General features: G+C 53.7%; 1 protein-coding gene across 1 annotated transcript in view; it reads right to left on the bottom strand.

Annotated features, from left to right (window-relative positions):
• CNTN3 (contactin 3) overlaps window positions 1-13,264 on the bottom strand; it is a 97,682-nt gene that overhangs the window by 40,175 nt on the left and 44,243 nt on the right. The window contains exon 5 of the mRNA XM_081159995.1: window positions 4,302-4,397. Coding sequence (XP_081016121.1) covers window positions 4,302-4,397 — 96 coding nt within the window. The remainder of the gene's footprint in view (window positions 1-4,301; window positions 4,398-13,264) is intronic.

Raw genomic sequence — 13,264 nt, 5'->3', positions numbered from 1 at the left:
AGTGCTGGTGGTGACCGGGGGTCACACAGGTGCACGCGGATGCTGGGCTCCTGGGAACCTTCTATAAGATCCCAGCAATAACTATGGCATTTTAAGGGCTGGTTTGCACACCCAGGGAAACTGGAGCACAGCATTTATATTTGCGTAAGTCTGTGGGTCAGTGTTTAATATCAGCTATGCGATCAAAGCAAAGGAGGCCCTGTACCTTGGATTTCCAAATAAGGTCACACTCGGGCTAGATCTGTGTAGCAGTTTATGCAGAAAAAGATATCTGCAGTTTATGTAGAAAGAGCTTTTTGTTTGTTTTATTTTCCATTGATTTTTAGAGACAGAGGGAGGAAAGGAGGGGGAGGGAGAGAGAGAGACAGAGAGAGACCCATCAATTGGTTTCCTCCATACGAGCCCCAACCGGGGGGCCGGGGATGGAACCCGAAACCCAAGCACGTGCCCTTGACCCGGAATCGAACCCGAGACCCTTGGGTGCACAGGCACGACAGCCAGGGAGAGAAACAGCAGTTTGCTGCAGGACACTGTGACTTTAATGCTGCAGATACGTGTCATATTCCTGAGTGTGAAATCCCAGTGTTGCAGTTGCCGATTTTCCCAAAATAACAGGCAAATATCAGATAATTCCAATCAAGATCTTGAGGTGTTTTTTTGTGTGTGTTTTTTTTAAGGTGTTTTTTTTTAATGTGATGATTCCGATGTGCTTTTAGAAGAATGAATGTGTAAGTTAGGGGGCAAAATAAGTTGTATGAATGGGGGAAACGCCCTCCAAGTTATTAAAATGTGACGGGATTGAATGGGTATAGCCTTCGAGTTATAACGAGCTGCAGAAACAAACGCCTGCTTTCTCTGTGTGCGATTTTCTTCCTCGAGACAGACAAATCTCCCTCAGCACATCTATAATTTTGCCGAAAGGAAAAGAAACTCCGTGTACTCAAGTGCGCGCTGGAGGGAAATAAATAGCTAAACCGTAACAGCGACAGGATTTCTCGTTGCTGGTAATTATTTTGTTTCTGCCAGAGGAGGAAAGCAATAAAGCAAAGATATATAGGAGAGTTTGAGTGGCGAACATGCGCTTATTAATTCTCTTCAGGCCGAAAATGACAACCCCACTTTGTTTGTTACACTGTATCTCGTTGAGGAGGAAATAAAAGAGAAATGGAAGTTCTGTTTTAAGCGGCAGTTCTCGGGGCCGGGTGACGAACGGCGCGGTCGAGCCAGACGACAGCCAAGCGCCGGATTCTGCTCCACGTCTCGGCGCTAAACTGGGATCCGAGCTGTTTCTCCAGGGAGCGCACAGGATACGGTGACGCGGAGCCTCAGAGACGCCGGGACCGAGGGACACGCACGGCCCGGCTCGCTTCCTCGCGGTTGCGGATGCCGAGTTTTTTGCAAGTTGAAGGTGTGTGGCAACCTGCGTGGGGCTCGTCTGTGGCACCCTTTTCCCGGCAGCATCTGCTCACTTTGTCACAGTTTGGTGACTGTTGCACGATGTCAGGCTCTGTCATTATTCTCTTTGCTGCAGTGGCCTGTGGCCAGCGACCTTTGACGTTACCACTGTAATTGCTCTGGGGAACCACAGCTGCCCCTATAGGACGGTGAACTTGTGCCCCTGACCAGGACATTCGTTTCTTAAAAAATATGTCTTTCCTGATTTTTTAGAGAGGGAGGTAGGGAGAGGGAGGGAAACAGCAAGGATGAGAGGCACCGATCGGCTGCCCCCTGCACCCCCCTGCTGGGGGTCGAGCCCGAAACCTGGGCATGTGCCCCGACCGGGAATCGAACCCATGACCTCCTGGTTCATAGGTCGACGCTCAACCACTGAGCCACGCCACCAGTCAACCTCCAGAACATTCTTGTTTTGTTTTTTTTAATTATATCTTTATTGATTTCAGAGAGAGGAAAGGAGAGGGAGAGAGAGAGAGAAACATCAATGATGAGAGAGTCATTGATCGGCTGCAGCCCGCGACCCAGGCATGTGCCCTGACCGGGAATCGAACCCTGATCGCCTGGATCCTAGGTCGACGCTCAACCACTGAGCCACGCCCGGCCGGGCCCAGAACATTCTTAAAGAGCAAGTGTGAAATACCCTGGGAAGTAAGTATTTGTGGGAGACTATATACAAAACATCCATTCGCCGGTGTCGCGGGTTGGGCGGGGGAAACCCCTTGTTGGCATTTACAGGAGCCGCTTCCCCTCCTGTTTGCACAGGGAAGCGTTTCAGAAGCCGCGTGTTCGTGCAGGAGGTTCCCCCGTGGCGGCTGGTGGTCGGGAGCAACGCACGCGCCTCCCGTGAACCTGCCGGCGACCTGGTGTGTCCGACGGAGCCAGAATGGCCCGGAAAATCGCCGGCTTCCCGCTGTCAGCGTACGACATGGGGAGCAAGGACCCAAGGTCTCCGCAGAGCTCGAGCAAATCCCGCTCTGCTGTGGGAGGCCGCAGACCACAAGCCAACGCGCCTCAAAGGAAATCGGTCTCCCGCTGGTCTCGCCGCTCCTGCTTTATAAATCCCCGGGTTTAAGACCAGGAATATTTCCTGCGTGCTTTTGAAAATCTGATCTAACTAGCGTTTAAGGGAAGAAAACACAACTCTCCAGAACACGCCGTCGGCCTCTAATAAAAGGTTCGCGCCACGCAGGTCTCACCCGGGATTATCTCCACGGTCCCGTAACGGTGTTTACAAGCGTCGCAGAAACTCGAAGGCGCGAGCCGGGCACTTCAGGGGAAGCGCGTTGGGAGATTCAGTCCGCCCTCTGCACCGCGGACCCAACCAGCCGCGGGAGAAAATACTGAGGTTCCAGGCTGCCGACGGTCCCGAGGGTCGGGGCCCGGGCGGCGGTGTCTGCGGTGAACAGGACAGACACTGTCCTTACTGCTCCCCGAAGGACACACAGCCACTTCCCACGGCGTGCGTGTCGTCTCAGGGGTCATAAGGAATCCGGAGGCGACTGAAGGCAGACGGGCGGGCGTGTCGCTTGTAAGCAAACATGACACCGTTTCCTATGAGGAGCTCGGGCGTCTGTGGGTCCCGGCGTCCGTGGGTGGGTCCTGGAGCCGAGCCCCTCCCTACGAGTGTCTCACCTTTGGGCAGAACACTTACAGCTTTGGCTCCACACTTTCTCCACAGAATCCTTCCGGCCGAGTCCCGGGGCCGTGCAGGGCTCGCCTCCTCTGAACAGGGCCGCGCTGACCCGCCCGGTGTCCAGGTGGCCGACAGGATGGGGCGGGCCCCCCGAGTCCGGGGCTGTCCTCGCCTTCACGCCTTTACCTCCCGGCGAACTCCTCCGTGTTGCGACGCTTCAACGCGGCGACCCGGTTTAGCACAGCGGCGTGTCCTCGTCTCGCGGGGATTCTCAGCGAAGCCTCGCAGCGCGGAGCACGCGCCTCCACCGACACACCGAGAGTCCGGAGCCGAGACGCTCGCAACGTCCAGGCCCCCCGGGACCCGGGACCCCGCTCCGCACTGGTTCAGTAATGCGAAGACTAAGGCTGCCTTAACCCCACCCTGAGGTGCCCACCCCGCACGCCACAGAACAAAGTCCGGCACAGTTCCATATAAATCGGCTTTACCAGGGTGGGAGGGAGGCGTCTCGGGCAGAGGTTCCCTCCGATCTGTCCCCGTCAGCAGCTCTCACGCTCAGTCCCAGGATGTGTTCGCTTCTCTAGGACAGTGACTTTTACACTAATAACACCCCCTCCGTCCCCCAAGGACCAAGTGTGGGAGTGAGTGTGGGGTGAGGGAGCCAGGAGCCCAGGCCGGGGCTCCCCTGGGGCCGCGCTTGTCCAGTTACCCTCCCACCTGCTGAAGTTCGATTTATACCAAAGCAGCAAAAACCCTGCAATTCCAACACCCGAGTAAAAATGCTGTGAATATCCACACATATCATGTCCACATAGTACAAAAACCAAATGTCCAACGGCGTTTGTTAATAAGCAAGTGAGTGGGGGGGGGAGGGAGAGGGAGGGAGGGACAGAAAGACTGCCGCGGACGTCATGGCCTAAAACTCAGTGACCAACGGGGACAGGGGAAGATAAAGCTGTTAGGCCCCTCGGGTCACCGGGACGGATGTGACCTCGCCGCCGCAGGACTCCTGCCGAGTGAGTAGACGGATTATGACTATAAACGTCTCTGGATGGACGGCCGTTCGTAGTCTCTGATATTCCACCTCGAGGGCAGAGTCCGGAGCTCAGGTTAGCAAGCCGCTCGGACCTTTACAGACGTGGTAACAGCGCAAAGCCGTGGGTCCTGCCCAGAAACTCGGTCAATACAAAGAGCACGAGCGGGAGCCTCTTACCTCCGGAGTGGGGCGGGGGCCCGCAGAGCAGGACGACACCCTGGCCTTCCCGCACGGACACCGTGTTCCTCGTCTTGGTCTTAAAATGTTCAAGGTCTGATTTGAAAACAAAACAAAACACAAATTTCAGAAAGAACAAAATTAAAATGCTCTCCCACACTCCTGGCTTCTGTGGGGTGGTGTTTAAACCCTTCTCGGGAATCTCGGGAGACGCGCGTTTTGAGGAGGAAAGTGCGATTCCGATTTCTCTATCAGGCTCCCAGGAATCCGGCAACGCAGTGAAAAGACAAACCCGCCAGCCCTGTGTCTCCACAATCACGTCAGAGGTGTCACGGGCACCCCAGAACCCAAGCAGGCGTGTGTGAGAGTTGGGTGCCCAGGGAGCGTGGCCCAGAGGAGGGAGGTAATGTCTTCAGCCGAATCTACACGCGGCCTGGAACCCACAACTGTCGCCACGATCGCCCAAATCACGAGGACGCGCAGCTTCTCCTTCGATGAAAGCCACCTCGGAAACTATTCTGGGGCTATAATTAGACTTAAAAAAACGAAGGAGCTTCATCTATGCCGACTCCGAGAGCATCGTCTCGGGGGGTGAAATACCGAACGCTCCCCCCAGGCCAGGAGCACGGGCGGCCTGTCCATTCCCACCGCTCCTGGTACCACACGAGACAGTCTAACCATTCAGTAAAGGAAGAAAAAAATAAAAAGGCTTATGGCTTGGAAAGAAGAAACTACCCTTATTTGCAAAAGATGTGTCTAAAGTGTAATTAAGGAGGAATCTACTAAAAAAACCCCCAAAACTCCTACTACAAAAAAGCAAATTAGATACGTCACACGGTGCAGTTTCTATATACTAACAATAAACGTGCAAGAAATAAAATTTAACACTCAAAATCACTTGCAATCATTTGAAAAATGAAATCCTTAGGTATAAAGATCATAACACAGGCCGAAGACCTATGTGCTGAAAATGGCAAGATACCGGGGAGAAAATTGAATGTTTTTTTTAAAATATATCTTTATTGATTTCAGAGAGAGGAAAGGAGAGGGAGAGAGAGAAAGAAACATCAATGATGAGAGAGTCATTGATCGAGCCCGCAACCCGGGCATGTGCCCTGACCGGGAATCGAACCCCGATCACCTGGATCCTAGGTCGACACTCAACCGCTGAGCCACGCCCGGCCGGGCAAAAATTGAATGTTAATGTCTGCTTGGCATTAAAGGAAAGACTGATAGACCGGATTTGGTCAAAATTAAAAGCGTTTGCCTCGTGGTCAGCACCCCGCAGAGTGGGTGACGTGTCCCTGGGACACCTGCAGGTGACAGTGGCCGGATTCCTCGGCAGGATTACAAACGTCAGCCACAGGGTGACGACGTTTCCCCACAAGTCAGCGGGAAACACTGTTGAGCCAGTGGGTGGGTTTCTTTATGGGAAACGAGTCAGAGAGCGTAAGAAAACCTGCAGGGAGAGGTCCCCCTCGGCGGGACCCACACGCCAGTGTCCTAAACGTATCCCGACAAGGAATTCTGTGTAGAGCGTTTTGTGGGCAATGCCGCTGAGGCCTTGTGTCCAGTGCCGTCCACACACATGCCCCCGGGCACGCGGACACAGAACAGGAGACATTACACTGCAGAGCCAAACAAGCCGTTTTCCACCAAACAGGATTAAAATGGACCGTAAAAGCGGCAGTGTGTCTGAAATCGTGGCCAGCTGAGCAAATGGTCCTAAAGTCTAAAAATTTCAGGCTCTGCCTCAAAACGCCCGCTGACCACCTGTGAGCAGAGCGCGAGGAGCCAAGAAAAGCGTCTCCCCGAGGACGTCGGGCGAGTGGGCGCCAGGCTCGGGGCCACGGTCCCGTCTGGTCCGAGGTGGAGCTGCCTCTTCCAGTAAAATGCAAGCTGTCTCCAGGCGTGACAGGTAAATAAACTGTGACAGGAATACAGGTGTTGCAACGTCACACTCTGTGCCTCGTGCCTTAAACGTCTTCAGTGTCCAATGTTGAAAGGCTTCGTGGTTGGTGGGAACCAAGGACATCAGAACAGAACAGAGCACATGGCGAGCCTGGAACGAAACATAAGCTGTGTCCCTCTGAACAAAAGCCAGGACAAAACTCAGCCAGCACCCCCAAGGCGAAGGCCAAATTCAAGGCTGCAGGGGGGTAGGTTTCCGCCCCCCGCTCCACGGCACCGGGCTCGCAGGTAAAGCAGCCCAGGCAACGGTTCTGCGTCCGCACTCAAGCGCTAAAATTTCAATTTGTCGAAAATCCCTGGAAGCCACGCCCCACTGCAAGGAGAGAAAGCGGTGGTCCAGGGGATGCCACGGCTTTTCCTGCTTTTCCTGACACAGGCGGAAGCTCCTGGAAGATCTCCCTCTCCTGACGCTAAGATCTGGTTGAGTCTTAATCACCTTGGGCGTCGGCAGGTGTGAAACATAAACGCGGTTTCCTGCTCTGGAACGTCACGTGAGCCCCAGCTTTACTTTCTTTCAACTTACGCCGAGTCTGCGTCTCAGGGTCTAAAGGATTCCATCCTGTGCGAAGGAGGCGTCCGCTGGACTGGACACGGCCCTTCTTGCCACCCGGTGACCTCGGGTCCCCCCGCCCCCCCCACGGAGACCCCGCGGCCGGGCCGGGCCCCTCTCCAGGGAGCCTTCCCTGCCCGCCCCGAACCCGCTGCGCTTGTCAACAGGCTGCTCACACCGGGGTCATTTTTTGTTGAAATTAATAGATAAATACTTCTTTTTAGAAATTCATGAAATAGGAATTAAGTTAATAAATACTTTTTAGAAGTTCATGAAATAGGAATATGAAAGGGAGATGTTCCCTGTCCCAAAAATGGAGACACAAATTGGATGGAACCCGATGACCACAGAAGCCTGAAAATACAGGATAGAAATCTGCAGACTATTTGTGCACCCAGGCTGCATCAGAAATATATTTTTAAATCATTTAAATTCAAAGAAAAACAATAGCTGGAAGTCACAGAAGAGTGATTTATCCATAAACCGCCACCACCTGTGGAGGAACATGCCTGGCACCACATGAAAAAATAAAGCAAAACACACAGGCGGTTACATGTTAAAGCAAAAGTAGAATTTGAACATATACATGTACTTTCCCTCACGAATACCTGTTTTAAAAGAATGTTTCAATGAACAGTCCAACGACTGGTCCCGACTGTATCCAATATGAAAACCTCTATTTAGTTAGAAGAAGGTAACTGCTGGGCTTTTAAATCCAACAGCACAAATTAAGGATACTTTGTTTCTGCTACTGACAGTTTTGCTTCTCTAGTCTGTGAAATCTAGAAAGAAGAAACAAAGGAATAACTCCACCCATCTGATGATGAGTGTTAACTTCACCTGTAACACTGAAGTTTAAGTCGTGGACAGTTCATCCAAGTGAAGAGTAAAATACATCTCCACTTTCTGAAAAGTCGTTTCTTTTTATATTTCACGTGTATGTATAAAAGCCTCGCTTTGTCCTCAAAACCACACACATTTTAAACGATGTACGTGGCAGTTCCACGGATCACCTCCCTTCTCCTTGAAACAAAGGTCTCCAGGTACCGGGGGTTTGAGATCATTCAGGTCACCTGAGCGAAAGCCGTATTTTAAAAGCCAACTTCATTTTAAGGGGGCCGAAGGAAGAGCCAGTGTCTTCAGACAAAACACCACCATTTGAATAGAGAGCCGTGTTCTCAGGACCTCGAAACACTATGTTTCAAAACCTGCCTGTGGCGTCGGGCGGGCAGCAGAGGAGCCCAGCGATCGCTCGCGCACACGGGCCGAGCCCTCCCCTCGGCCACGGCCACGGCCACGGCCACGGCCACGGCCACGGCCAGCGCGGAAAAGCTCATAAAACAGCCGCGTTCCGAGCAGGGGAGCCGATCACACCGCTTCGCTGCAGTTATCTTAATTATGGTCTCAAACATTTTTTAAAAAGCTTTTAGCAGCCTAGATGGAAATGTCGCAGCGGCGTCTTCGGGAGAGAAATGGAAGCCGGGCGGCCTGCAGCTGTGCCGGTTTCTAAAACCAGCCCTGGGATTTTGTACAAATGTCTCAGGCCCCGGGATACGCTTCCTCTTCTGAAAATGCAGGTCCCACAGCCTGTGCGAGGCCTGCGGGAGGGCGAGAGGCAGGAACACAGGTGCTCAGGGGGCTCGCAGCCTGGGGGCCTCCAGGCCGGGGTGACGGGGTCCCCTCCGTCCTTGCGTACAGACGCCGGTCACTCACGCCCCCGCAAGGTCCCCCCCCAGGCTTCAGTGACTCCTTTTATCTATATTTAGCCTCGTGCATTTGACGGGCAGGTCTCTCTCCCCGGGAACATCAGCTTTTCTCCTGGTTTTGCCCTGCAATTAGCAGAGCAGTTGCTAAGTAATATTTGTTGAATTCCACGCTCAACATGAGTTTAAAAGCTCCTGATCTTTGCACTCTGGGGACAGCTGAGTGTATCAGTCATGGGGACCGTTTATAAATTTCACGGGACGGCTGCCTTCAAGACACGTGGTTTTAGCGATGAATATCCGTTGTTGCATTATATGCTCACTCCTCTCCGCCTCAGGAATGTGAAAAGTAAAAATACATTAGCAAAGCAACGACTCTCCCAACACTACAGGAAACAGTGTCAAGCATCGAATCCTTACCCTTGTTCACAAATATTTATTATTTAGTGGGAGCCTCTCAACAGCCCATTTGCAGGCTAGCAGCCTGGCTCACGGGAGAGGAGCCCTACGGTCTGGCATTCAAAGACCACCTTTGTGACATAGAAAGAAGCTAAGTAGCTTTATTTATTTTTAAATGTTTAAAAAAATATTTTTAATCTTTACCGAGGATATTTTATTTCCATTGCTTTTCAGAGAGAGGGGAAGGGGGAGAGAGAGAAACATGGGTTGAGAGAGACATCGATTGGTTGCCTTCCACATGCACCCTGACCAGGGCTGGGGATCGAGTCTGCCACCGAGGCACATGCCCTTGGCCAGAATCGAACCCGGGACCCTTCAGTCTGCAGGCCAACTCCCTAACCACTGAGCAAAACTGGCTAGAGCTTAAAAATGTTTTTAAATACGATTTTATTGATTTTTTCTAAGAGAGGGAGAGGAAGGGAGAGAGAGAAACATCAGTGATGAGTCATCGATCGGCCGCCTCCTGCAGGCCCCCCACTGGGGGTCGAGCCTGCACCCCGGGCATGTGCCCTGACCAGGAATGGAGCCGGTGACCTCTTTCTGCAGGGGACGGACGACCCCAACCACTGAGCCACACGGGTCGGTACCCACAGGCTTTTCTAACCAACGCCCCGGGAACCACAGAAGCTCCAGATCCTGGTCACGCCTCGGGCACCCGTTAGAGGGATCTGAGATTTGACGCTGCCTGGAAAATGATGACCGTGATGCCTGAATTCCAATACCCTAGTCATCTTCCTCCCCGCACGGGCCATTTGTCGCTCGCTGTGGCACCAGGAAGCCACGTGGGGAACCTGACAGGTATGCCGAGTGCAAGGCGCTGAGCTCAGGCGCCGCCCACTGACTGAGCAGCTCCGGGGGGTCCCCGCCCCACACCCCTGAGCTTCCCAGCTGAGAGTCCGGGACAACATGACACAGACGCTGGGCGCTGGGAGGTGGGCGTCGGACGTCACACGCAGCGGCGGGAAGGAAGGAAGTGTCGCCCGTTACCGCCGGCCCCAGGCCACGCAGTGTCCTCCGTGGACACTCCTGTTCCTGAAAGGCCCTCACGTCCACCGAATGCTGCACCTCACAGCCAGGTTGCTGCATCTTTTGCAAAACGTTCCTTGTTATCTGTTGAACAATATCCACCGCTGTCCACCCCACGGTCCCCTCTGCCTGGATGCGGGACGAGTCGGCCTCCTCTGGCAGCTTCATATGCGTCCCACGCCCAAGGGGGAAAGTTTATAAACTTTCATTTCGGTGGCGGCTGTCAGGATGATTCCCGGCTGTTAGAATAAACATCTTCCACGTGCCTCCAACCCTTTCAGATGGTGGCCTCCCAGTGTTATCTGTGCTTGTCCGATTTTATGTTAATTTCCTTCTGTAAGCCAAGTATAAATCATAACTGTCCATGCATCATGTCATAAAATTAATGTAGTCTCTGTGGTCTCTCCCTGTGCCCGCCCAGGACCGCTCGCTGGCCACCGGCCTCGCCGCAGGAAGGACAAGTAAAAGGAAGGAAAATCAGATTAATTACGCTTAGGCGAGGTCCTGAGTCGTGAGTAAATCACACCATTGCAGTAAAGAGTCGAAATCTGAATTATTTATATACTCTTTCAGAGCACTAATCTCTTTAATCGTCTTTGCTCAATTAAGAAGAACACCAGCCATCATTTTTAATAGAGAGAAGCATAGAAACCACGTTGGTTTTATGATAATCCTCCGGGGAGCTGGTTTCCAGCGAAGCTCCCGGGCCCTGCCCTGAGGATTCTGCCTGTGTGGGTGGGGGTGTGGGTGGGGGTGCGGGTGGGGTGGGGGGGCGGGTAGTGATCGCGGGCCACCCCCACGGAAATTCCCCACTCAGGGGAGTCCACCTGACATGCAGAAAACACATCCTTCACGAAACTGTAAGTCTGGGTTTGCATTTTTAATGCTGTGACGTGTTTAAGAAAGTATTTAGTGTGGCTCAGAAGGACAGATAACATACGACAAACAATTAGAAGAATCTAAGCAACTAAAAACGTTTAAGCAGGGATTTGAAAGAACTATATAATAGTCAGGAACCGTTAGAAAGTCCTACTTACTTATGTTCAGGTCACAAATTTCATCCTGACTTTCTAACAATTTTCAAGAAGACAGATATTTGGTTGGATAAATAATTGTCAATGTCCAGAAAGTGTGTGTCTGTGTGTTTTTAATTCTCCAGGTGAAACACAACCGATGCCAAGATGGAATGAAGGGTTCCTACAGGTTCCCACAGAGGATCTGTGGCCGGGCCCATGGGGGTGCGGGCGGGAGGGATCCAGGGCCGCTCCCCACAGCGCCTCCTGGGCGGCTGAGGGCTCGCTCTGGTTGACCACGTAATGCAACGTCCACATCAAGACAACGCTGAACACGAAGCACAATAACTAGCAGGGAAAACAGGTGCAAGTAACGTGTCCCAGACACATCGGGACAGGTGGCCACCCTCGCTGAACCCGCGATGAAAGCAATTCCGCAGAGACTGACGAGGGAGGTCCAGGGACGCAGCTTCCTGCTGGGGGATGTGCCTGCTCCTTTCCAATCCGAGTGCAGATCCAGGCAACCCAGGGCCACCGTGGCGCACGGAGCTCCGTTTCCCAGGGCTTCCTACGCGCCCGGGGCCAGTGGCGAGAGCAGCTGGCAAACTGTGTCTGTCTGAGGCCAGACCCATCCCGCCGTCTGTCTTCGTTCAGCCTGGGAGCTAAGAATGGCCCTTACATTTAGTTGAAAATAGTCAAAAGGAAGAGACTGCTTTCATGACACGTGGAAACTACGTGAAACAAAATTCTCAGGGCCACAGACAAAGTTCGATTGGAACAAGGCCACGCCCGCTCGCCTCCGCCTTTTCTGCGGCTGTTCGCTGCTCACCTCCTACAAAGGTGGGGCTGGGCCCCGCGACGGAGGCCACATGGCCCTGGGGAAGCCAGATGCAAACTGACCCGCCAAGTGGTCCCATGTCCGTGACCTTCTGGAAAGGGCACAGCTACGGGCAGAGATCAGTGGTCCCCAGAGGCACAAGACAGCGACATCTGACTCCAGAGGGGCAGCTGCAAACATCTCTGACTTGTGTCCCGTCGCCACTGTGAACACCCACAGACCCATACACCAAATGGCGTGAATTTAACTGCGTAATTAAGGGGAAAACTGACCGGCTGGTTCCAAACCCCACAGCTGTGCAGACCCAGCAGGACACGGTTCTCTTTCCAGGTCTGTCGTCTTCCAGCTGCGAGGCCCAGTCTCCGCTCAGCTCTCTCGGCACAGTGGCTAATTGTGTTCGGTTGGATGACACGCATCTGCCTCGTGTGGACGTCAGCCAAGGCCTCGCTCGGCTCCTCCGCGTGCCCGACCCTCACCGCCCGCACGAGCCTCCCCATGGCCCCCGCATCCTCACCGGCGCCGGCACCAGCGTCTTTGAGCAGAGTTCCCTTCGCGGGGCTCGCTCTCTTTCCTCCGCGTTGCCCCTGCTCCCCCTGCGCACCCTCCCAGGCCCAGAGGGACGTCGCTGTCATCCGTCACTCAGCCTTCCCCTCCCACCCAATCTGTCCCCACGCCTGGGACTTCTACCCCCGGACGCCTCCTACTATTTCCTCCTCACTCCCCGGCCGCCATCGTCAACCCACCTATCTGAGGGCCGAACAGTCGTCCACGAGCATCTCACCCCCCAGCTCTGTGTGTCCACCAACTAACTAGATCAGCCATCGGCCCTGAGAGCCACTGGTGGGCGACCGTTCAGAGCCGTCCTGCTGCGGAGCCGGAGCCCTGCTCAGGGAACCACGTCCGGCCACTTCGACAGCATCTCAGGGACTCCCCCGGCCCCCCGTCTCCTACAGATGTTGAAGTAAAGGTCACATCCTTTGCTCTCCGAGAGCGAGAGCCTGAGTCGTTTCCCCTTCCAGCTCAAGCTTCTGAGGCTCGGACAACTCCAATTCATCTTTTTTTAAATATGGTTTCATTGATTTCAGAGAAAGGAAGGGAGAGGGGGAGAGACAGAAACTTCAAAGAGAGAGAAACACCCACTGGCTGCCTCCTGCACTCCCCCGACTGGGGATTGAGCCCCAAACCCGGGCATGTGCCCTGACCGGGAATGGAACCGGCGGCCTCTCCGCGCAGGCGACGAACCAGCCGATCCCCGCCCGCCAGGCTCTGCCTCATCTCTGGTGCCCTCGCGACCCCTACAATCAAGCCCACCCTGTATTTATTTAGTTCGTCTTTCCTGGTAACCCAGGGCTCACTCGAGAGCATGGAGCCTGTCTCCACAGCCCCACACTTAGCAAAGCGAC

Source organism: Miniopterus schreibersii, assembly GCF_964146895.1.
Source record: "Miniopterus schreibersii genome assembly, chromosome: 15".
Lineage (NCBI taxonomy): Eukaryota > Metazoa > Chordata > Mammalia > Chiroptera > Miniopteridae > Miniopterus > Miniopterus schreibersii.
Note: the sequence above shows the minus strand (reverse complement) of the source record. Positions and strands in the feature narration are given on the sequence as shown.